This window comes from Pinus tabuliformis, chromosome 7 (assembly GCF_031772625.1).
Source record: "Pinus tabuliformis cultivar Carrire ecotype Pingquan chromosome 7, CPIR1, whole genome shotgun sequence".
Classification (NCBI taxonomy): Eukaryota; Viridiplantae; Streptophyta; class Pinopsida; order Pinales; family Pinaceae; genus Pinus; species Pinus tabuliformis.
In genome coordinates, this window is record NC_142293.1 from 139678116 (window position 1) to 139703461 (window position 25346).

General features: G+C 41.8%; 1 protein-coding gene and 1 pseudogene across 2 annotated transcripts in view; both read right to left on the bottom strand.

Moving 5' to 3' along the window:
- The window catches only part of LOC149246143 (DNAJ heat shock N-terminal domain-containing protein), a 443617-nt gene that overhangs the window by 236731 nt on the left and 181540 nt on the right, over window positions 1–25346 (bottom strand). For both annotated transcript variants that reach the window (XM_089457835.1, XM_089457834.1), the window contains one exon: window positions 10196–10340. In XM_089457835.1, coding sequence (XP_089313961.1) covers window positions 10196–10340 — 145 coding nt within the window. The remainder of the gene's footprint in view (window positions 1–10195; window positions 10341–25346) is intronic.
- On the bottom strand, window positions 7393–9206 carry LOC149246145 (2-Cys peroxiredoxin BAS1, chloroplastic pseudogene; annotated as a pseudogene).

Here is a 25346-nt window from a genome sequence, read left to right on the forward strand (position 1 = left end):
CTTCAGCCCACTATGGTCTTCGTGCGTTGCACCGATGAAGACCAACATAGGGCACGGAGCACTGCCACCTATCACTGCAAGATGACCATCACAATGAACATGGGCTAGGAGGACTGCCCATCATTTGTTGTAGAAGTCCTTCTCCACACACAAGTATCGGGCTCCACAAACTGCTCCTAGTTGGTTAGACCCTTGAGCTCAACAATTGCCTCTCTCGCAACTACCTTTGTCCATCAAGGTGTTGCTCACTAGGCTTCAACTTGGACACTATCACTCTGTCCTCCAGCAGACCATAAGTGCCCAATCGACGTTCACACTTGGTCCATTCTCATGCTGACCAAGTCCACGCTGTAGCATCTGCACCTAGTTAGGGTATCCTCATACCTAGGAGACTCTTACACATGGTTGCCCACAGACTTCTCCATTTCTACCCTTTGCTCTACAATAGCGGAGTTATTGCACAAATATGGGCTCCGTCATGTCCTCACCTAGGACATCTATCCAACTATCATCCAAGGGGACATCTACAACTCTCCTTGTTGTTGCCCACTTGCTTTAGTTTCTGTGCTTCTAGAAGACTGATTAGGGCATCCAAACAACCCTAATCCTTTGTTCCAGACCAGTGTTAACTTCTCCCACTAGGCTACCACCTATGTTGTTCTTTCACGCTAAATTAGTGCACAAGGTTACTCCATGTCACACCCTACAGCTCACTGTTCATAACAGCATGATGAATCTGCCCTAAACACTTGGAAAAAGTCCCTATTCAGGTTGCGGCATCCCTTCAATGGTTGCAGCTTAGTGAGGAGGCTCTCACAAGGCCTCACGGCCCCACAAATCACCTCCTTACAGTGTTGTACCTATGCCACTTCCTTGCGGCCCATACACAGAGTTTTAACACTTTTAACTAGCACACAAAACACTTATTACATACCTCTGAAATGCGGCTTAGATTCTGTAAGGGGTCCGCATCACAGTCAGCCCAAAACTCATCCTCTAGGTCACCTAACAAGTTGCCTGAAGACCTTAGACACCTGCGGCCCAGCTCCTTAAGAAATTCGTACTTCTTCAGCAGTCCAAAAGCCTCCACAAACATGTCTTCCTGGCCTTAGATTTTGTTGTCCTATTTTAGAGGTATTTTATGATGAGTTGGATGTGTCAATAATGATCTCACACACCTCATATGTATACACAACATGAGGGCTCCATGAATTCATGAAGGGTCATGTCTATTGGACGAATCCTCCTCAAGCCTACATGACTTGACTGTCCAAATACTAATGACAACTTCAAAAATTCATAACTCAAGTTCTAGAGCTCTGATTTGGGTGATTTTTGAAGCGTTGGAATCGACACGCCAAGCTCTATCACCTCAAATTTTCTCATGCTCAAATTCATCATGGTTTTGGCCCAAATCCCGATGGGTGCAAAACCCCATGCTTGGGTTCCAAGCCCACAAGCCTACTTGTGGCGCTTTGCCCTCCAAACCCTGAACACTAGGGCTTGGAGTACCTCCCAAGCTACACAAAAATCAACACCAATAACCCATAAAAACCCACGAAGGAATTTACCAAATGTTGACCTTCGAACTTCGGCCCAATTTTCCCCTAGTTCCTCTAGCTGCTGGGTGAATTGGGACCCATGTTTGACCCCTCAAATCTGCCCAGAAAATTCTGCCAATTCAATCTTGGCCTCTCCTCAATAAACCCAGAAAGGGTTTATCCTAGTTTTGACGCTCCAAGATTGACCCCCAAATGCTTGGCCCTCCTCCACAAGCAGAAGATGTAACATGTAGCAATTGTTGTGTTTGCTGCTCCGCCAAAATCCTGGAAAATCCCCCACAACACTTCCCCAGACTCTACCTCAAGTTTCAACCCCTAACTCCCTTCACTCCACAACCTCCAAGCGTGCCTCCTCCAAGAGTTGCACAGTCCCTGTATTGTTGTTGCCAATTCTCTCCATAAACTCGCACTCCCTGCTGCTGGTACGAACTGGTATAGACAGGACTCCCTCCTTGGGTTGGCACTCAAAGTCCACCAAAGCAAGGGTTGAGATCTCTGCTTAGAGACACTCGTGTGCTAAACAACACTGCGGACTTGGCTTCATCTCAAGCGTGCTATGTCAAAGACACAATTTCTGAATAAATGAATGAATGACCAAAATGAGTGTCTCTTACTCTATTTATCAAAGAGCCTCCAAGATGCCCATGTGGGCCCAGCTCGACTTTCCCCACCAACTTCGCTCCAATGAGATTGTCTTTCACATGTGGGTCGTAATTCTCCATGGGGTGACCCCCACGCTCCACTAGAGCTGCAATATTTCCCTTCTTTCCTAATGTTTGGGCCCCCACTTAATCCCAAAATTCATGTGGGACCTTTGAGCCCACATCTCCTAAGTGCAAACATGAAATAAGACAAGATTGGGCAAGATTGATATTTCCCTTAGCAATATTGCTAAGTGGGAATATCACACAAAAGAACTCAGCTTTATTTTATAAAAATTAAGAGTACATATAATGTTGGAAATGGTTGAGAGGATGGCCTCCCACAAATATCTACTACAAGCTATACCTGGCCTCCAAAATGAAAGATCAACTGATAAAGCATTTGTGAATTCTAGATGAATTCACCAAGGGGAGAGATGGGTTCTCGCCCACTCTCACTAAATCACCCGAGGATTTCCGTCCTAGGGCTACAACTAATGCTAGGAACTTCAGTTCTCCAAATCTCTCCACGAGATACAAATACTCAACTCCAAGATGTCCCAAATGATCTCCTCCTCCTTTTAAAGACTCCATAGATAGATCTCCAAGCCTCTAGAAGCATCTTATTTTATTATTTTATTGTTATTCTAGAAGCTCCTTCCTTGACTTTATCTCAAGTAACTTTTTAATTTTATTTTATTTTATGTCACTTAAGTCACTTTGGCATTTTTCCTCTAATTAATTATTTTCCCCTTTTTAATTAAATGACTAATTAAAGTCATTTTTAATCTGGGAAAACGATAAATTGCTCACCATACTCTCTCAGGCCACTGGAAGTCGTTTCTCAGCATCCCATCCTATAGATCTTCTCATTTCGATTCCAACGAGCTATTATACTAACACATTCCATCAAATCATCCTCCTAAAATGCCACAATCAAGCATAATTAACTAAGTCAAGCCCAATAATAACCCTGCTTTTTTTTAAGTTTTTGAAATGCAACAGAACAAAAGGCAAGTTGTGTGGATGATGGTATATGCCAAGAAAATGCCATTAGATCCCATAAAAACTCTTCAGAACTCCCCCAAGACCCATGATGACATAATCTTGCTCCCCTGACCTGGCCATCCCATGCCTTGGAAATCCACCCTGGTTGTACAATAGAGGAAAATAAAAATGGAGACATGACATTATAATATATATGCATCTCAATTTTCAGATTTAGTTAGTTTGATAAACCCCTAGTTTAATCCATTGTTTATGCCCTAGTAGTTGCTCAATGGCTATCTTATTTGCTATTGTTATAAATTGTCCTATTGTTGCAGTTTATCTTCTTTCTTGAAAGTTTTGCAACAGCTATAGCTTTTTCCTCTTTTGCAGTGTTTGGAGATCCTTTTTGAACAAGATTGACTGGGTAAGCCTTTAAAACTGACTTACCTCCCCATTCATTCAAATCTGGAAATTTCATTAACTAACCACCTTATCCTTGACTTGAATATTATATCTTATTGGTGGTATTTAAGTAGTTTGATAGCTATTCTTAAACTTGATTCTTTTTTTCCTTAGGAACCCTTAAAGCTACTAGAGAAGCTTCCCTTCTGTAAGATCCATCCTTCACTAAAGAGAAGGAAATTGTTGCTTAGGTGACAATGGTAACACTTCCATGTTACACTAGTCGCACCTTGTGAAAGCTTTGCACTGACGTGTTAAATTTTGTCATAACATGGTGCACACTCATCTGTCTTAACCAATTGGAGAGTGATCAATGTTGACCAAGTCTCCACTAAAATACAAGAAAATAGGTTTATGATCAATCTGCACCATCACCCAAAGGAGATAAGATTACAAAAGTGTAAAGTACAAAATAGATAAAGAACAGTTACAATACATGTTCATTAGACTAACTCTCATCACCTTCACTGCATTAGTTAGCTATCTTGTGTTTGATTATTGAAGAAGAATCAGACAGCCATAAAACCATATGTACAATGAATTAACTCACAAACAATAAACTGGCGGAAAAGGCAGAGAGCCATCATGTGGCCTCTCATGCTCATGTAATTCTCTCTTGTTCAAATAATTTAATAATACATTTAAATACATGAGCAAGTGGTCTTAAGATAGTGCGTTTGTCTTAGACTCACTTGGTTGAGACAATTTCTCAACTTACACACTAATTTAGGAGAGCTAGTTGGAGAGAATCTCTCATCCAAACTAGAATCCTTGGTTTGAGGAATTCTCATGATTTTATTTATGTAATTTAATAATTGGATTTATTATTGATTTTTAAGAGAGTGAGGCTAACATTCCCCCCCCAGTGATAAATCCAAAACGAACAAGGAACCATCTTCCAAGTTCTCAAGTCGATCCTCAAAAATTATTTTCCTGAAAAAACCGCCAAAGCTGGATGCTGGAAAAAAACTCAAATCTGAAGAGAACATGAATTTGCTGCATGTCTAATTCATCTTTGAATGTCGCTTGACAACTCCATCACGTGCCAAGCTGCAAAAGGATCCAACTGTCCTTTGCTTGAAAACAGCGTTCGGTGTCCACGGACACAATTTGATGAACACCCATTAGCGTATTTGTTGATGATGATCGCCCACTGGCTGATGAAGATGCCCACTGGTTGCTTCACTGATGTTGTCGAGACTTTCAGTCTGACAACCACTTGTCAATTTCATTGACATTTTCCCCCCTTTGTCAGCTGAAAGGAGAGACAATCATCTGCATTTGATATCTGAACTCCCCCCCTTCAGGTGTAGGAGAGTTTCACTGTTGTACTCCCCCGTTCAACTGCACGAGAGTACCATCGTCATTTGACTGTTGGCTGCAATATGTGTGAGTGAATCCGATTGTAAAACTTGTACAATCTTCTGGCTGTGGATGACCATTCCCAGGGATCAATCCATGAATAATTTATCTTCAATCTGGCTGACTGTCGTTGGTTGCAGCATTTCTCTGATGTATGATTTGACTTGCCACAATGGTGACAAGGATGAAGATCAAAACACTGATCTTCCAGATGACCGGTTCTTTGACAATGAGAACATTTCGGTTTGTCTGCAACTTGAGTTTGTATGTATTGATGTCTATCTACAACTTGTGGAGAACTTGCTGAAGGGATAAGTTCAAGTAATCCGGCACTGACGAACTGAATGGGCTTTGAATAATCATGGATATGTAAGTTGTCGTCATCTTCGACATATCCTAAGCCGCGTCGATTTCGATTACTTTGGATTTCTTCCCATGGCTTGATGATGGGTTTGGAAGAAAGTTGCACTGGAACAACTTCAACACTTGAAGCTGGTTGGATGAATGAGTTCGAATGATCAATTGTATCTGGAAAAGACTTGGAAGCAACACGCTTCTCTTGCAACTCAATTCTCTGCAGTTGCGATTCTAGTTGAAGGAACTCAATCGTTTCATGTGCATGTTGAAGATGTACTTGAATGTCAACAAGTGTTGTTTTGTTGATGTTCACCATGTCATCGACTGATGATAACATTAAATTGTGAAGAATTTGGGACAGCTGAACGTGTGTCGCCATGTTGTCTTGCTTACTTTGAAGTCAGGCTCGCTTGGTGTAGAAGTCGTGCTTGAAAATTGTGCACTTGATTTGATCACTGAAATGACAGGCTCGCTTGTACTGTTTGTTGATTGTTGATGCTTTAAACACTTGCTTGAATTGTTGACTTGACGCTCACTTGATGAAGATCACTTTGCTTGAAAGGAACTTTATGAATGCTGTAATGAACTTTACACAGGCTCGCTTGTTGTGCGTTGAACTGTCGCACTTGATTTGGTTACTTGACACGCTCACTTGATCTTAGTGCGCTTGTTGTAGACACATGCTTGTTTTGATGCTTACTTGAAGATTAGAAGTCACGCTCGTTTGATGATGATTGCGCGCTTGATTATGTGCTTGAACTTGCTTGATCGTTTTATGAACACGCTCACTTGCTTGATTGTACTTGCTTGAAACACTTGTCGTCTTGAACTCTTGTGTGATTACTGCGCTTAATGATGCACTGAATGTGTTGAAAAATGATGGGTGTCGAACACTGTCGAAAATGCACCCAAATGACAAATGATAAATTCAATGTTCAAGTAACAACTGACTTGACTTAATGATGCACTTTAACAAATCAAATGAGGGTGTCGGTTACAACCGAAAATGCACCCGGACAATTCAGTTAAAACATTGCAAGTGATATAGAAAGTGTTCATAATGTTGATGTCGTTTGGACTTGAAATGCTTGAGTGTGTAGCGTCCTTAACTTGATGGCATGAATTAGCTGTTTGTGAAATGTTGTTGCAGAAGATTGCTTTTATCAAATCAATGATGTGACGCTTTGTGTTTCTAAACTTAAGTGATTATGGGAGCTTTGATTTCAGGAGCTTGATTGATGACTTGTATATGTAAACTTTTCTTATGTGCATGTAGTTGTTTTGTTGAAGCATAAGAAAAAGAGCATTTTTACAAAATCGACACAAGTCATGCAAGCACATTCACGACACAGAGTGTACCTATGATCCCCTTATTCAATTTCGGGCGGATCTAGGACACGATCACCACAAAAATATATGTTTTTATTAACCACTAGAGTACATCAATCTTCAATGTCACAACTGCAAACTTTGTCTTCAAAAACGGCCTGCACTGACTCAATCGCTAAAACTAAAGCTTTCTTCAAAATACAACAAAAAATCTTCACTTATCACTCCAAAGATTTATAAGTCACACCTTATCGCTCCAAAATTCAAAATACTTTCACCTTATCACTCCAAAATAAAAATTTTACAAATTAAAAGCATACCTTATCCAACAGTGTTTAAAAGGATTTGTAAAAAAAAAATGAACGCAAACTAAAGCCAAGCAACTTGTCTTGTACAGAAAACTATAGCCACATGCGAAATCGCAATTGCATGCATCGATTCTATGGAATTCCCGTTTAATTCACCTTTGCACGGTCGAACGCTGTGAGCCAGCCAGTATTTTTCTGATTTGTCTTTAGTTAATCGTTTGAACTACTGAAAATGGCGCCAAACAGCGTGCAAATGCCAGCTTCGGTTAATAACCGACCAAACTTGAAAAACGTTGATCTTTGCAGTCATGCCTTCAATGTAGGCGACATCAAAATAACTACATATCAAGAAAATAATCAAAATTGAATGCCTTATTCTTTAATATCCCAAGTAAACCTTCACTTGGACCACAATGCAGTGCTATGGACCAACGCTATATTTAATTTTCATCCTGATTTTCAAATAGCTTCAAAGTATTCTTTACTCAATTTGGGATCTGGCTTCATTGATTTGTCTCCTGGCTTCCACCCAGCTAGGCAAACTTCATCGGGGTTATCCTGAACATATTGAAGAGCTTGTAATGTACGCAACGTTTCATCCACACTACGACCAATGGCTAGATTGTTGATTGTGGAGTGTTGAATCACACCCTCCTTGTCAATAATAAAGAGTCTGCGTAATGCTATTCCCTGATCTGCAATCAAAACATTGTAGGCTTTTGAAATACCCTTCGTAACATCAGATATCAGAGGATATTTCAAATCACCAAGACCGCCAGCTTTCCTATCAGTTTGAACCCAAGCAAGGTGAGAAAACACACTATCAATAGAAACACCAAGAATTTCAATGTTCAACTTCTCAAACTCAGAATATCTGTCACTGAAAGCAGTGATTTCTGTGGGGCAGACAAAAGTGAAGTCCAAAGGATAGAAAAATAGAATAACATATTTTTTCCCAATGTATTCAGACAGCTTGACCTTGATGAACTCTTGATCAAAAACAGCCTCTGCTTCAAAATCAGGAGCCTTGTTTCCAACCAATGGAAGTTCACCAGCATTGACGACCAGCCTCCTCCATACAACACATAATATGCTGCATACTGCAAAGTCAGTGTGAAGATCGTGAAGACGTCAAACACGTCAAATAGAATAATTTTCTCTGCGGGAAATGGCCTAAAACTTGTTCTTCGTCGAAGCAAGCCCACGAAACCACAACTGCACAATGATGGCTTCACCAAGGGCAATTCACAGCGCTTAGGTTGTGGTGACTCTCCAGCTCAATATCCACAATCAGAGCCTTCACAACAGCCTCAGCCATTTTTATTCACCAACAGACCCCAGACACTTACATTCTCACTGCTTCGGCTCCAGTGAGAATGAATTTGACTTCCAATTTAAAAACGGTATCCCTGTACATTGCCAAGCATTTAGTTTCCAGGAGATTCGAACACGCGACCTTAATTGCTCCAAGAAATTAATTATGCCAAAAATTTAGAATACACGAATTCCGTTCAGGTGTATCTTTCGGGGAATTGAAATTAAGACCTCTGGTTGCAACCCAACCGACAGAAAGATTTTCTGTCTAATTTGTTTCAGATACCACCGGCTCCCAGAATGTTATAATTTTACAAAGCTCGGACGAAATTGCAGTGGACCGTAGCAATGGAGGATTATTTAAGAGGCAATTCTCATGTTTAAAGATCACGTGAATTGGCAGATTACAGCAAAGGGCATTTGGACTCTGAATATTTCAGAAGTACAGAAAGATTTATTTTTTTGAAGGAGCTGAAATAATTTTCTTTAGAACACTCTTGTGCTTAAAGACAATGACAATGAGCAGAATGTGTCTCACCTGATGACAGAGAAGTTACTGCTTTTAACTCCTCCACTTGAGTCACAGTGCAGAGTCTCCATGGGTTATTGTAGCCATCTGTACTTTTATCATTTACTGTCTCTACTGTAGCTTTGTCTAGAAAGGGGAATCCATCTGTATGCTCAAGCTTTCGACTCCCTTCAATGACAGACTCCTTATCTGGAAATTCATAAAGACCAGACTTATCACGTGGAACAAGGATGTTCTATTTTCGAAATGATGCAACTAACACCTGGGCTATCCGGGTCAAGGGACTGCCCCCTGGCTTTTGATGTCGGTATAGACGGGTACCTGAAAAGAAGCTACACACAGCTATTCCCATGGCTACAGTAGGAATTCCAAAACCCCACTCATAACCAACATTCTCTTGGACCCAAACAAGAATACTACTAGCAATAAGAGCATGAACGTTAATTGAAAAATAAAACCAATTAAAAAACAAACTTTGCTTCTTTGTTTCTTACAACATCTGTCTCATCAAACTGATCTACTCCAAACGATGATACGCATGGCTTGATGACCAGATCAACACTCAACCAATAAAAAAATATGAACTCTTCAGTGAATCTTGATGATGAATATACTCAACTCCATTCGATAGCCTTCAAGATGTCGATCGATCCAAATCACACAGCTACTAATGCAATTGCCGAATGATGGCGGGTCTTGATAAGTCCTCAAGCAATAAGAAAATAAACAGATCTGAACCTTGCAGGCTCTGATACCACATGAAGAAGAATCACACAGCCATATCACAAAGTCATAAAACCATATGTACAGCGAATCAACTCACAAACAATAAACTGGCGGAAAAGGCAAAGAGCCATCATGTGGCCTCTCATGCTCATGTAATTCTCTCTTGTTCAAATAATTTAATAATACATTTAAATACATGAGCAAGTGGTCTTTAAGATAGTGCGTCTATCTTAGACTCACTTGGTTGAGACAATTTCTCTACTTACGCACTAATTTAGGAGAGCTAATTGGAGAGAATCTCTCATCCAAACTAGAATCTTTGGTTTGAGGAATTCTCATGATTTTATTTATGTAATTTAATAATTGGATTTATTATTGATTTTTAAGAGAGTGAGGCTAACAATTATACTTATATATGATATGCTTGCTGAGATATGCCCTCACACTAGTGGCCAAGAAAATAGGCATGCAACCTCTTACATCTTTTCAATATATAATAAGACCATATCATGCCTGAAATTAAGATAAGCTTATTAGTTGCTAAATTAACAACATTGGCTTATTAATTGAGATAAGTTTATTGGAAAAGATAACCTTAGTGGATAACCAAAATACCTTCATTCTAACATTTAGTTCTTGCCCATCCCCTGCCACATCAACTGAAGCCATTGAAGAGAGAGCAAGTTGCCCAACATAATCTTCAAAATAATCACTACCAAAGAGCATGCCAAAGACTGCAGCAGGATCCAACATTGATTCTCTGAAAGGAAAAACCATAAACAAATGGGCAAGTTGTAAGATAAGATTCCACAATCTTAAATCTTCAGGAGTTTATATAAATCTCTAAATGTTGTTCTCCCAAATAACATGATTCTAACAGATAGAATAGTAAGCCTATTTCTTCACAATTCAAAGATCCGAGATTTGCATCTTCTTAGAAAATTCAAAATACAAGCCACATAATATTGGAGATCAGAATTTGCGTGTGGATCTCTCCAAAATAAAAATAAAACGTGGTGTCTGATTGAAGTCCTAAAAGAGCAAATAAAATCCATACCATAACTACTGCAATCTTAGGTTAGGCAGGCCAAAAACCTTTTATCAGACAGTTTCAGAGGGTAACAGTAAATGAATAAGCATATAGTGCAGTATACTAGTGGCTGGATTCACATCTGCTATCATAGTTGCAAAGTGTTTGAAAAACACCAAAGCTTTCCAAGCATTTAAATACTCCCAAAAATCACACAATGCAGGTAAATACGAAAAACTACCAGCACAGCATATAGATAGGATTTCAGAAAATAAATATCAATCATTGCAAATATGAGATTTAAAATATTATAACTAGCAAACATTAGATTGTAGTTTCAAATAAAAAACAATTCAATGTCAGTTGAGGAGGAAGCAGTACAAAGTAATCATATAACGAAGATACAAACTACCAATACAATGTTTAGATAAGATTTTAGAAAAGAAATATCTATTATTGCAAGTGCAAGACTTCAAATTGTTGATAGGTGGTTGTCATTGATGTCAACCCAAGCAGTACCAGGATCTACCCCAATCTTCGTCGATAAATATTGAATGGAAATTCATGATTTTTCATGTACAAATCTTTCTAGTTGCATTCTCGGAAAGATCTTTCTGGTGGTATGTGGCTCGCCATGTAATTCTTCACAGTTTGAGAGTTATTCACATTTGAAGTTAGAGACCCCCATCTGTGGGCTAAAAGCCCATAGGGTTGTGTCATGGCACACACATTCATTAGTCAATGGTCATTAATTAATTAATTTAAGGGTAATTGATTAAGTTTAGTGGAAGTGTCATCTTGGGCCGCATATTAAATTATTTCTACCTCGTAAGAAGTAACCCTTCTATCTTAAAGACTAATATATATTTCCATAAGGCTCACAGCCTCCCTTACTTAGCACAGAAGACAAATAATTAAATTTTAAAAATTTGTAACCTTTATAATCTCCAACTTTCATCCTTCTAGTTCTATAAAGGGAGCTCCACTATACCTCTTATTAAATAGTAAGAACGAATGATAAAAAGATAAAAAATCAATTTCGGCCACCCTGAGGAGCAGTTAACGCAGGCATCAGAAGTAGGATTAGGGTTTGGTTATTTTTGTCCTTGATCGTTCGTTTTGTCGCTGATTATCTTGATAAAGGTAGAAGGAGGGTCTGAAAGTATTGATATCCAAACTTGGACCTATATCATTCGAACAAAAGAGGACGCCTCTTAAATGACATAGTTGTGACTTGATTATACACTAAAATCACAAAATCGGCGAAGGTTCATCCATATTAGGGTTTATTTTAATTTTTGTTGGCTAAGGGAGATTCGTTTTGGGCAAATTCTTGCAAGAAGAAGACCAAATATTAAGTTGAAGGAACTATTCTCTGCTCTCTAATTCAGCCCTCATTAGGGCATCAACCTTGTGTAATTGTCTTAAATTTTGGTATGTTCTATGCTTAGAGCAATTTACTTCAATTTTTCATATTAGCCCTATGTCAATATTCAGATTAGCAATCACATCAACATGATAGTAAAGTGCAGATAAAACATAAACATAAACAGTAGAAGACAAGCCAAGACAAGAGGACACAAGATGTGGCACCAGCCAAGGACAAACCCCAATGTGGGGAAACCCTCGATCAATTCTTCTTATATTCTTCAATAGTTCAGCAGAGAGAGAGATAGTACAAATACAAAATCTGAGATTTTATGACAGCAGTAGAAACTTGAAAGTACATCATTATGACAGTCTTCAGTCATTAAGAGTATTGTAGCATATCCTGATGCAACATTCCTCAAATTGCTAGCTGCTCCAGCAATTCTCGTTAGGGCACAATATGCAGCCCTAAATTCCCTTGACTGTGATCAATGGCTGATTTGATAAGGGCACCTGGAGTTGTCCTAAACTTCCTTCATAATCTTCAACCAGTCTTAAGAGAGCAACCCCAAAGTAACCCTTGCTATGGTGTTATGGCCTGTGGCCTAGCACATAGCAACACTGTAGTAAATGTCCTCAAAACATCATCAACGCAGCAGCAGTTTCAAGCATCTAACTGTGTACATATGCTGATCTATGGAGCAGAGTTCAACGCATTCCTTCAATGTATAATTATGGCTTATCAACCTAGCAAACAGTCCATAAGGCATGCCTATATCAGTTACCTTTATAACACAGTCACCTACAGCAAACACGTTGTCTATCCATGCATCTTAATGTTGTGTTAAGACACTTTCTTGCTGCGTTCTAGGGCTACCTTTGTTGCGGTTTAGGGTCTTTACTTAGCTGTGAATTAGGACTCCATTGACATTGGATGAGGGCTCCTTTAGGACTGTGGATAAGTGTTGGAATTTCTAAGTCTAACCCATTAGAAATTCTTCCTGCACTATCTGGTTTAGTTCACCTACTTGTTTAATTACTTAACAAGTTATTTAACCATATAAACACTGAAAATAAACACAAGTGCAATCTCAACCATCTACAGATCAACAACTGAAAGAAATAGACAAACACACAAGGGACACTATTATTTTTGGACAATCGTCCCCGAAAAAACCCCAACTTGGGAAAACCGGTGCAGGAGTTCTGAGGGTTTTATTATTAAGAAGCTTTTCTTGAGTACAATTGGGTGCCAAACTGGCTCACCCGACAGAGAAATCATTCTGGCAGTAATACCTCCCTTCGGAAGCAAATATTCTGAAAATCTGTCCCACGAAACCCTCTCCAGCACAATCTGAAGCACTGCGTCAGCCCTCCTGGCCTCTGCGTCAGCCTGAAACCCTCTACTTCAGTCCTCTGAGGCTCTACACAGCCTCTCTGGCCCTCTGCGTCACTACTACAGCCTCTGTGTGGGTGACGCAGGCCCTTCTGGCCTCTGCGCAGTCACTGTTGGCCTTTGCATGGCTCCCTCTGGCTCTGTGCCTGCCTCTGTGCCTCTACGCTGGTCTTTTCGCACTATCTCTGCCTCTCTGCCTCATACTCATTGCCCCTTGCTGCAACTCTGATCGCTGGTTCGATTTCTCTTAGCAAACCCTGCTCTAGAAAATCGAACTGACTGATCAATCTGGTGTCTCTCCAACTGACCCTCAAGCCTCCTCTTATACTTTTTCTGTTGACTCTTCAACGACAAAGATTACATTTCTAATCAACGATTAAGATTAGATTTGGCTTGATCCATGTCATTTAAAACCTTCTAGCCCAATTTTATATTAATACCCATTAATATTTTTATTTTCCCAAGTTTACACTTAGGAACTCATTAAAAATATTAATTATTTTAATAACTCTTCATTCGGATGGAATTTTCCAAAACAATTTATGGGTCTTGGAGATCTCATGTGCTTTAGCCTCTCCACCAAGTTTCATGGCTAGAGCACATCTGATGCTACCCCAAATCAACACTCCCTCTGCACGAGGAATGTGCTCTAATAATACTCCACCTCTGAGCATCACCCTAATTATATGGCACCTGTAACTGTGCTGATTCTAGGCCTTCCTGCCCAACATCCTCTGCACTGTTGCATCCTGTACTACTGCCCATGGCCCTACCACTTCCACTGCTACATCTGTACGGCAGCTCCCTTTGCATTCGTGTTGTTGTTGGTCCTTTCTCCCAACACTGCATCTGCACTACATTTCTCTCTCATCACGCTGCATCGTGTTGCCCATAGCACTACCACTACTACTGTTGCACTACAACTCAGTTACTAAGAAGTAAGTAATTGATCCACCCAACCACTGACATCCTTGTCAGGCTAGAAAACCTCCCGATGTTGAAGCTCTCTCTGCCACTATCCTATGCTCCCCCTGCTGCCTCTGCGCTGTTGGAACACCTTTGTGCCTCTCTCACTGTTGCAAACACCTTTGTGCCTTCCTACACTATTGCAACCTCCTTTGTGCCTCTCGCATTGTTGTGACCCTCTCTGCATTGCTAAGGACTACTGCACTTTAGCACTCTTTGTAGCTCCATCCACATTCGCTTCTACTGACATCCGCCATCCTGCTATTGTCACTTTAGGCTCCCATAGTTGGATATGATCCAAGAGTTTGGGTAACTCAAGAATCCTGCCCCTCATCTCCTGTGGTCCTCCTGACTACAGCTCGATTTCTCCCCACCTCTTCTCTAGAGGTACATGAGCACTCATGGCACAATCGTCATCCATCTTGACTTCTTTCTCCGCCATTTCAGCTCCTCTTCTAGACTCCCTCTGAGTCTCAATTTCCCTTTTGGAAATCCTCTCTTAGACTCCTTTTGAGTCTTGATTTCCCTCCTGGAAATCCGCTGCCAACAGTCGAATCGTACCTCTCTGATCCCTTTGCTCCTGCAACACTGATCTGTATTTCTTGGCTAGAAGTCTGCCTTGATAGCGACTCCCTTCTACCTTGGTTCTGTCCAGTGATGCGGGGGAGCGCCCCCCCCCCCTTCGAACCCGCTCCCGAAGCGCGCTCCGGGCGGGAGCGGCTCGGGAGCGGGTCGGGAGCGCGCTCCCCAAATCGCTCCCGGACGGGAGCGATTTTCGGGAGCGCGCTCCCGTAAAAAAATTTGCGCTCCCTGGTCTGTGAGGGAGCGCTTCAGGGAGCGATCGCTCCCGCGCTCCCGGAGCGTTTTTTAATGCCCGGGAGCGATCAGGGAGCGAGCGCGCTCCCGTAAAAAAATTTGCGCTCCCTGGTCTGTGAGGGAGCGCTTCAGGGAGCGATCGCTCCCGCGCTCCCGGAGCGCTTTTTAATGCCCGGGAGCGATCGGGGAGCGATCGCTCCCTGATCGCTCCCGGGCATTAAAAAACGCTCCGGGAGCGAATTTTAAAAATTCGGGAGCGATTCGGCGGAAAAAAATTTCGCGGACCCGAAAAAAAACAAAAAATTTAACTTATTTTTTTGGATTTATAAGCCCAATGGGCCAAAACAAAATCATTTCAATGAGATTGAGCTTGAGTTTGAGAGCAAAGGAGCAAGGAGCAAGAGCTGAGGAGCAAGGAGCGAGGAGCAAGCTTGCAGAGGTAAGTAACTTAATCATTTAGTTAGTTTAGCTGGTTAGGTGGTTAGTTTGGTTAGTTTAATTTACCTGTTTGAGTTTAAAGATCATTAATTTAAATTAAATTAATAAATTAAATGAATTAATCCCAATAAACTAAATTAATTTGCAGATTCAAGACTCAAACCCTACAAACATCAAACACGATGGACCTGGGGATTTTTATTGGCATTTTCCTCTTCCTGGTCCCTTTTCTGGTTATTATGGTGGTGGAGAGTAGGAAACGGAGGGGGCCTGAAACTGAAGAGGTGGATGAAGAAGCCGGAGGAAGTCAAATAGGTGAAAACCCCAGTGAGGAGGATGTGGAGGAGGGTGAACATGAGGGTCAAAAAACTAAACAAGACCAAACTCCATTGTGGAAATATGTTCAGAGGCCTGAAGCAGGGAGAGGGGGTGGAACCACTAAATTTCATTGCCCCCATTGCAATTCTGATTTCACAGGCTCATACACCCGTTTGAGAAGACACCTTTGCGGGAAAAGGGCATGGGATGGAGAGAAACAAATAGGAATCAGAACTTGCGACAAGGTGTCAACAGAAGATAGAGCCAAATACATAAAGGAAGAGGAGGACGCCCAATACAAAGCAAAAAGATCAAGGGGTTTCTTTGAAAGCTCACAAAGAACTCCTTCAGCATCCTCCCAAGGCAGTGGATATGGACATGGAGGCTCAGGGTCATCATCTTTACGCCGTAGAACCATATCAGATTTCCTTGATGAGGGGTGTAGGAATGATGTGGATTCAAAAATTTACAGGTTCCTCTATGCAAATGGGATACCATTCAATGTTCTACGCTCACCTTATTGGCACGAAATGGTTTCTGCCATAAATGATGCCCCTAAAGGATACAAGAGCCCTGGGTATGACAAGGCAAGAACAGTTGGCCTTGATCATGAAAAAGCAAAAATATCACATTCTTTGAATAAAATGACAAGTTCTTGGACTGACAATGGGGTGTCCATTGTATCTGATGGATGGACAAATGTAAAAGGCAAGCCATTGATAAGTGTTCTCGCTGTGTCCCGAAGTGGTCCCATTTTTCTAGCTGCACATGATTACTCAGACAAGTTCAAGACCGCTATCAACATTGCAGAAGCATTGCTTGAAACAATTGAGCGTATTGGCCCATACAATGTCATCCAAGTCATCACTGATAATGCTCCTAATTGTAAGGCAGCGGGAGCAATTATTGAGGATAGATACCCGAACATATTTTGGTCTGGATGTTTGGTTCACACATTGAACCTTCTGTTGCATGATATTGTCAAAAACAAAAATGAACAATACCAATGGATTGGTGATTTGTACAAGAAAGGAAAAAAAATGATAAAATTTATTACAAATCATAGCAATACCCATGGCCTTTTCCGCAGTCACTCGAGATTGGAGTTGCTGAAGATTGCGAGGACTAGATTTGGTAGCTATTACCTCACCTTCAGGCGCCTTTTGAAGGTAAGAGAGGGTTTAGCTAGCATGGTATCAAGTCCAAATTGGCAGGTGTTAAAGGAAAGGGCTACAAATGTAGCTGACATTGCAGGTTTTGAAACGGTGGAGGAGGCCGCTCTTGATGGGCAGTTTTGGACAACTGTGAGACAGGTATTGGATTTCACCAAGCCAATTTATAACATGATTCGGTTTGCAGATACAGACAAACCAGTGATTGGTGAGGTGTATGAGCAAATGGATACCATGTTGGGGGAAATAAAAGACATTGTTAATAACAGAGATCCCGACTTGTACAATCTGATTCACGATTGTGTGTGTCAACGGTGGAAAAGGCTTAACCTTCCACTACATTGCTTGGCGTATATCCTTACGCCAAAATACTACTCAGATTCTTGGTTGGGCAAACCTGCAGCAGGGGGTGGTGTTAGGACCAAACCCCATTTAGATCGAGAGGTAACTAAAGGATATCTGGATGCATTAGAAAAGTTGGTGCCTGACAGGGAGGAATGTGCAGCTGTGCGCCTTGAAATAGGCAGATACTTCACTGGCAGTGGTTTGTATGGTAACTTCCATGCAATGGACGACAAAGATAAATTTGATTCTCTCACATGGTGGGAAACATATGGCGGCGACGGACTTTTGCGAAAATTGGCATTGAAAGTTCTTGCACAGGTTGTAAATTCTTCTTCTGCAGAGAGGTGTTGGAGCACCTACAGTTATATACATAATGTGAAAAGAAACAGGCTCAACGAAAACCGAGCAGAAAGCTTGGTTTATGTGCACTACAATTTGAGGTTGTTGAGCCATTACTGTGATCGGGCTAATGAAGATCCCACATATAAAATTTGGGACAATCACCCTGAGGACGACAATTTGGAAGATGGCATTGTACATATGGAAGAACTAGAAGATGAGCTTGTACGGGATGAAGCTGAAGCAGCTGCAGCAGCCATGCCACCTCCACCTCCACCATCCAGTTCTCGGGGCCCGAGTCTTGTTCCATTGCTGTCGCCACCTCCATCGACACCCTCGCGTGGAGGCTCTAGTTCTGGTCGTCGGTCTGGGCGAGAGAGTCCTAGAAGACCGCCAAGACCTACTTATACTCCTGGAGACTCTCGTGGCAAGGGCCACTTGTAGATTTACAGTTTACTTGTCTTTTTTAGTTTCTATTAGACTTGTGACTTGTCACTTTAGTTTTCATAACTGTTCAGTGTTGAGTTTTGAGTCCTTGACTCTTGACTCTTGACTCTTTCATATCATTATGACATTATGATATTTTTTGTAAACATTATATCACTGGTGACTGTGACAATGAAAATTTGAAGTTTGAAGTTGGGCCTTGGCAATTATAACTCATTGGTAATGATTGTGAATTATGAATATGATGCTTTGTGAAAGACTAAAGTTGTTTCATTTCATCTCATTATTCATGTTTCATTTTATAAATTTTTAACATTTCATATCATGTTAACAGTTAGAAGTTAGGACTTAGAAATATCTTCGATATTACTTCTTGTAATGGTTAAACTTGGCTTACAAGTACAACTTGTTACTTTGGTGATCAATGATGATAAATGTTATTGAATTGAATGTTATTTTAATTTATTATTTTACTAAGGTTGATGACGATTATAATTTCTAGATGATTGATGTGATATGGTTCAATGATCAATTTATGTTTTTTTATGTTTTTTATGTCTATTTCATCATTCTACATGTTTTTGTTGACATATATGTATCAAAAATTAAAAAATATAAAAAATATATATATTTTTAAAAAATCGCTCCCTGATTCGCTCCCAAACCGGGAGCTTCTGAAAATGGTCGCTCCCGCTCCCGCTTCCGCTCCCGCTCCCCGCTCCCGCTCCCGCTCCCAAGTAACACTGGTTCTGTCCCATTAGGTACTATTCTGCCTCAACAGCAACAGCACCACACCAGCTTCACACTCCACAATCTACCCACAGCTTCCTATGCCCCAGCAACTGAAGCACTAAGCCTCTAGGCTCTACGCAATCCCAGCAGTGGGTGAATCGTTCCACTAGCCAACTGTGTCACTCCTACTTGGCTGAGCAGGATCACATGGCTCTTTGTGAGCCTCTTCTACCTCTCACTACTTCTGCGTTGGCCCCTTCTCTTGCTCGAACTAATGACGCAGGCCCTCTGCGTCAACCCCTTTCTGCTGCTTTCTGCTTAGGAACAACTTCTATCAATCAGGACAGTTGTTTCTGCTGCAAATTCTCTGATTCAGCTGGTGCCTTCAGCTCTCCTGTGATCTGCAACGCTCTGATACCATGTTGGAATTTCTAAGTCTAACCCGTTAGAAATTCTTCCTGCACTATCTGGTTTATTTCACCTACTTGTTTAATTACTTAACAAGTTATTTAACCATATAAATACTGAAAATAACACAAGTGCGGTATCAACCATCTACAGATCAACAACTGAAAGAAATAGACAAACAGACAAGGGACACCATTATTTTTGGGCAATCGTCCCCGAAAAAACCCAACTTGGGAAAACCGGTGTAGAAGTTCTAAGGGTTTTATTATTAAGCGGCTTTTCTTGAGTACAATTGGATGCCAAACTGGCTCACCCGACAGAGAAATCAATCTGGCAGTAACACCTCTCTTCGAAAGCAGATATTCTGAAAGTCTGCCCCACGAAACCCTCTCCAGCATAATCTGAAGCACTGTGTCAGCCCTCCAGGCCTCTACGTCAACCCTCTGAGGCTCTGCGCAGCCTATCTGGTCCTCTGCGTCAGCCTGAAACCCTCTACGTCAACCCTCTGAGGCTCTGCGCAGCCTATCTGGCCCTCTACATCACTTCTGCAACCTCTGCGTGGGTGACGCAAGCCCTTCTGGCCTCTGCGCAGTCACTGCTAGCCTCTGCATGGCTCCCTCTGGCTCTGCGTCTGCCTCTACGTTGGTCTTCCGACACTATCTTTGCCTCTCTGCCTCGTACTCACTGCCCCTCGGTGCAACTCTAATCACTGGTTTGATTTCTCTTAGCAAACCCCACTCTAGAAAATCGAACTGACTCATCAATCCGGTGTCTCTCCAACTGACCCTCAAACCTCCTCTTATACTTTTTCTGTTGACTCTTGTTAAATTTGGACAACTAGGTCCAAACTCCATGTTCTGATGCTCAGATTAAGAGGCTAATATTTTTGTTGGATTCCTCTTTCTGAGAGGTGTAAAATCCATATAAAAATAGTCTTAATCCGATGAGCAGAACTTATATTTTGAATTTATTATTCTTAATAAATTATATGTGCAAAGGTCAGCTAGTTTTGTAATGTAGGCTCACATGCCCAACAGATGTGTCACACACCCTCATTGATGGATATATATATACAGGAAAAGTTGGAGAGAATTTGATCACAACACAACTCACATCTTCCTCTCTCATCCTAAAAAGTACGAGCTACCTGGAGGACGAATTTCAGCCACACGTGGGAAGGACGAAGAGGATTTTTCTGCTGCTAGGGTTTCGCAGAAGTTTGACCAGCGTTGACTTTGGTCAACGCTTGGTCCAAACAAGCTGAAAACTTGTGGGAGGTTCGATTTTTGAAGGCCATACTACCTGGCACAAAAATCGAGGTCAAAGGGTTGACCGTTTTGCTGCTGCGTTGACTTTTAGCTTGCTGCCCCTGCGTTGACTTTTCAGGACAGCGTTGACTTTTGTAGAACTGACTTGGGTTGACTCATCTACTGGTTGGAGGGTTGTTGTGACACATGCTGGGCTGGCTGACCAAAGGAGACTTTGCTGGTTGAAGCATCCTGTTGACCGCCGAAACAAACACATACATTTTTCTTGTTTCTGATTTGTCTTCTGTAAGATCTGCTTATATGTTCTATCTGCATTTTGCTTATCTACTTGTATGATTGCTGTGAGAAAAGTGAAATTGCTCTTAGCATAGAACATCTACAAAACTTTACATGGTATCAGAGCTGAGGTGAAGACAAACTCTATCTATAGCAATCATCATCGAAGGAAATGGATTCCTCTAAGCTTGAATTCAGGGAGAATGACAAGCTGACTGGAAGTGATGACTTCCATGCCTGGAAGATGTTATTAGATCTCAAATTAGAAGATCATGATCTCCTAGATCATGTGACAGGGAAGATTCAAGAACCTCCATCAAATGCTTCTGCTGCTGTTAAACACAAGTATAAGAAGGGAGAAATCAGAGCAAAACTGCTGATCAGGGAATCCATAAATAAGAGTCTGGTTGCCTACATATCTGAACTAGGCACATCCAAGGAGATGTATGACAAACTGATACTTATGTTCCGAGTAAACAATGTGAACCAAGTGCTATTCCTCAAGAACAAGTTGAAGAATATGAAGAAGGGCCGAGACGAGTCTATTCAAACTTTCTTTATGAAGTTGACCGAAACCAGGAACAATCTGCTAGCTATTGGGGAGACAATAGCTGATCGTGAGATGGTTCTCACCGCACTTGGAGGACTTCCATATGAATGGCAAGTATTCACAACTACCATTCTCAACAATAATACCATCCCTAACTTTGATGAGCTTCTGTCTAGATGTATGCAAGAAGAAACAAGGATGAAGGAATTTGATAATGAAAGAAATGCTGCCTATGTTGCTCATTCCCGAAAGAAGAACTCTGGTGGTTCCAAGGACAAAGGAAGGACTAAGACTCAAAAGAAGAAGGGTAAATGTTTCACCTGCCATAGGACTGGACACTATGCTAGAGAATGCCCCTTCCAGAAGAATTCTCCCGATAGTGACGACAACAACAACAACCGAAGGAATGGGAATCAAAGAAATGACAAATCCAAAGGAAAGAGGAAGGCTCACTTTGAAGGAAACCATCCACTTTCTAAAAGGACCAGAAATACCAGGTATGAGGAGTCTAATGTTGTTGATAAAAGAAATGAGTATATTCTAATATCTGCTCTCTCAGCTGCATCTCCGCCCGACACTATGGATGTCTGGCTAATCGATAGTGGTGCCTCAAGACACATCACCGGATTCAAGGAAGCACTTTCTGACATGGTTGAAAGGGATACTAATCTAGAAATTATCCTTGGGGATAATGCCACTTATCCTGTGAAAGGGACCGGGACTGTGACCCTCCACTTGTCTCAAGGACAAGTCCTCCATCTACAAGATGTACTCTATGTACCCAAATTGAAGAAGAACCTTGTGTCTGTATCTGCCATGGAAGACAAAGGATTCAATGTAACTTTCTCTGATGGAAAGGTACTCATGTGGAAGAAGAGCTTCAAGGAAGCTATCTCAATTGGTTTTAGAGTTGGTACACTCTACCAGGTTGGAGGGAGTCCGTTGGGAGCTATGACTTGTGATACTATCCGTCAAACCGAACTATGGCACCGAAGATTTGGACACCTTCATTACAAGGCTCTTCCCGAAGCAAGGAAGGTGGTGACAGGGATGCCTGATTTTGGAAATAATCATAAAGGTGTATGTAAGGGCTGTGCTGAAGGAAAACATACAAGGGGACCTTTCCCCTCAAGTGTCACAAAGACATCTGAGATATTGCAACTGGTCCATTCTGATCTTTCCGGTATGTTGCCTGTAACATCCCTGGGGGGATGTTCTTACTATATGACATTTACTGACGACTTCTCTCGCAAAACCTGGATATACTTCTTGAAGAAGAAGGATGAGGCTTTCATGTGGTTCCGTACCTTCAAAGCCTTGGTGGAAAATATGACCGGAAAGAAGATCAAGATTTTGAGGACTGACAATGGCACTGAATATGAGTCAAATGAGTTCAAAGACTTTTGCAGAGAAGCTGGCATTAAGAGGGAGACTACCACTGCATATACTCCTGAGCAGAATGGTGTTGCTGAACGCAAGAGTAGGACTATTGTGGAAGCTGCCCGTGCCATGCTATGTGACCAGGGTCTTCCAAAGTTTCTGTGGGGAGAAGCTGCAAATACTGCTGTGTACATTCAAAACCGATGCCCTCATTCCGCTTTGGACTCCAAAACTCCCGAATAGGTTTTCTCTGGTAAGAAACCTGATGTCTCACATTTTAGAATTTTTGGATGTCCTGTCTATTTTCATGTGCCGAAAGAAAAGAGAAGTAAGCTGGATGCTACTGGGAAGAAAGGAATGTTTGTGGGCTACAGTGAGACTTCTAAGGCATATAGAGTCTATGTACCTGGTCAAAGGGAAGTAGAGATAAGCCATGATGTCACTTTTGACGAAGATGCTTCCCTGAAGAAAGTAGTAGATCTTCCTAGATCTGAAGAAAACCATGAAGAAAGACCTGGAAATCTGGAAGAACCCCAGGATGAGACTATGCCTGATGTTGAAGGGCCAATGGACCCTATTGATCCTTCCCTTTCTCTAGGAAAGAGGCCATCATGGCTCAGGGACACCCTCGAAGATGCTGAGGGTCATGATGCCCCAAGGGGAACATTCCGAGAAAGCAAGAAGCCGTGTAGATACCAAGGGTATCTAGCTTCCATGAGTACTATTATACAATCTGAACCTGGATCTTTTGAAGAAGCCATCAAGCATCAAGTCTGGAAGGATGCTATGCATGAAGAATATGAGGCTATTATGAAGAATGATGTCTGGGATGTGGTCCCGAGACCGAAGGACAAATCTGTTGTCACCGCTAAATGGCTCTACAAGATTAAACATGGATCTGATGGGAGTGCTGAAAAGTTTAAGGCAAGATTTGTTGCCCGTGGCTTCTCTCAAAAGGAAGGAATTGACTATGACGATATATTTGCACCTGTGGCTCGATATACCACCATCAGATCCATCATAGCCCTTGCTGCTACGCAAGGATGGAGTCTTCATCAAATGGATCTCAAGACCGCTTTTCTGCATGGTGCAATAAAGGAAGAAGTGTATGTAGAACAACCTCTGGGATTTGAAGTTCAAGATCGAGACACTTATGTCTGCAGGTTGAAGAAAGCCCTCTATGGGTTAAAGCAAGCACCCAGAGCTTGGTATGAGAGGATGGATAGTTACTTGATGAAGCTGGGCTTCACTCGAAGCAATGCTGATCCAAACCTTTACTTTAAGGTTGAGGAAGGAAAGCCTCTCATTCTAGTGCTGTATGTGGACGACCTCTTCCTGACAGGTGATGACCCTCTCATTCATCAATGTAAGAGGGAGCTTGCTGCTGAGTTCGAGATGAAAGACCTAGGACTGATGCACTATTTCCTAGGCCTGGAGGTCTGGCAGAGACCTGGAGAGATTTTCCTTTCTCAAGGAAAGTATATTGTGAAGCTTCTGGAAAGATTTGGGATGGTGGACTGTAAGTCCGTGTCGACACCAATGGAACTCAACTTTAAGAAGTTGAGTGGCAGCGCTGCAGGGTCTATCTTGGCCAATCCTACTGAGTATCGTCAACTCATAGGAGCTTTGATGTTCTTAGTGAACACCCGTCCGGACATATGTTTTGCAGTGAATACTTTGAGTCAACAGATGGTTGAGCCTCATCATTTTCACTGGGTTGGTGCCAAGAATCTTTTGAGATATCTTCGGGGCACGATAAACCATGGGCTGAGATACACTGCCGGGAGTGTGATACTCCGGGGATATACTGATGCCGATTGGGCTGGCAATGTGGTGGATCGTAAGAGCACATCTGGAAGCTGTTTCAATCTTGGTTCTGCTTCGATCTCATGGATGAGCAGGAAGCAGAAGTCGGTGGCTTTGAGCACCGCGGAGGCCGAATACATTGCTGCTAGTATGGCCTGTTGTGAAGCAGTTTGGTTGAGGAAGCTCTTTAGTGAGCTGTTCCAACATGTGCTAGATACCACTGTAATACTCTGTGATAATCAGAGTGGGATTCGTATGACTGAGAATCCTGTGTTCCACGACCGATCCAAGCATATTGATATCAGGTACCACTTTATCCGGGATATGGTACAGCGAGGCGTCGTAAGGCTCGATCATTTAGGAACTGATGAGCAGGTCGCGGATATTCTCACTAAGCCCCTGGGGAAGGTCAAGTTCCTAACCTTCCGTGAGAGTCTTGGTGTCGTGGAAAGACCCTATGATGTGGGTCCTGTTGGACGATGAGCTCTGGGAGCTCTGGGGGGCTTTGGGGATAGCTTCTCGGAGCTATAAGCACTCATAATGCTTCTGCCCCACCCTTGTGATTATTGAGCTGGTTCACCACTCATTTAATCTGTGCCCCGTATGCATCCTACCCATTGAGTTCAGGGCTCATGGGAAGTACCTCTCATTTGGCCAATGAGGTGTGGAAAAGCTAGAGACTATTAGCAAAGACTGATGGACACATCAGAG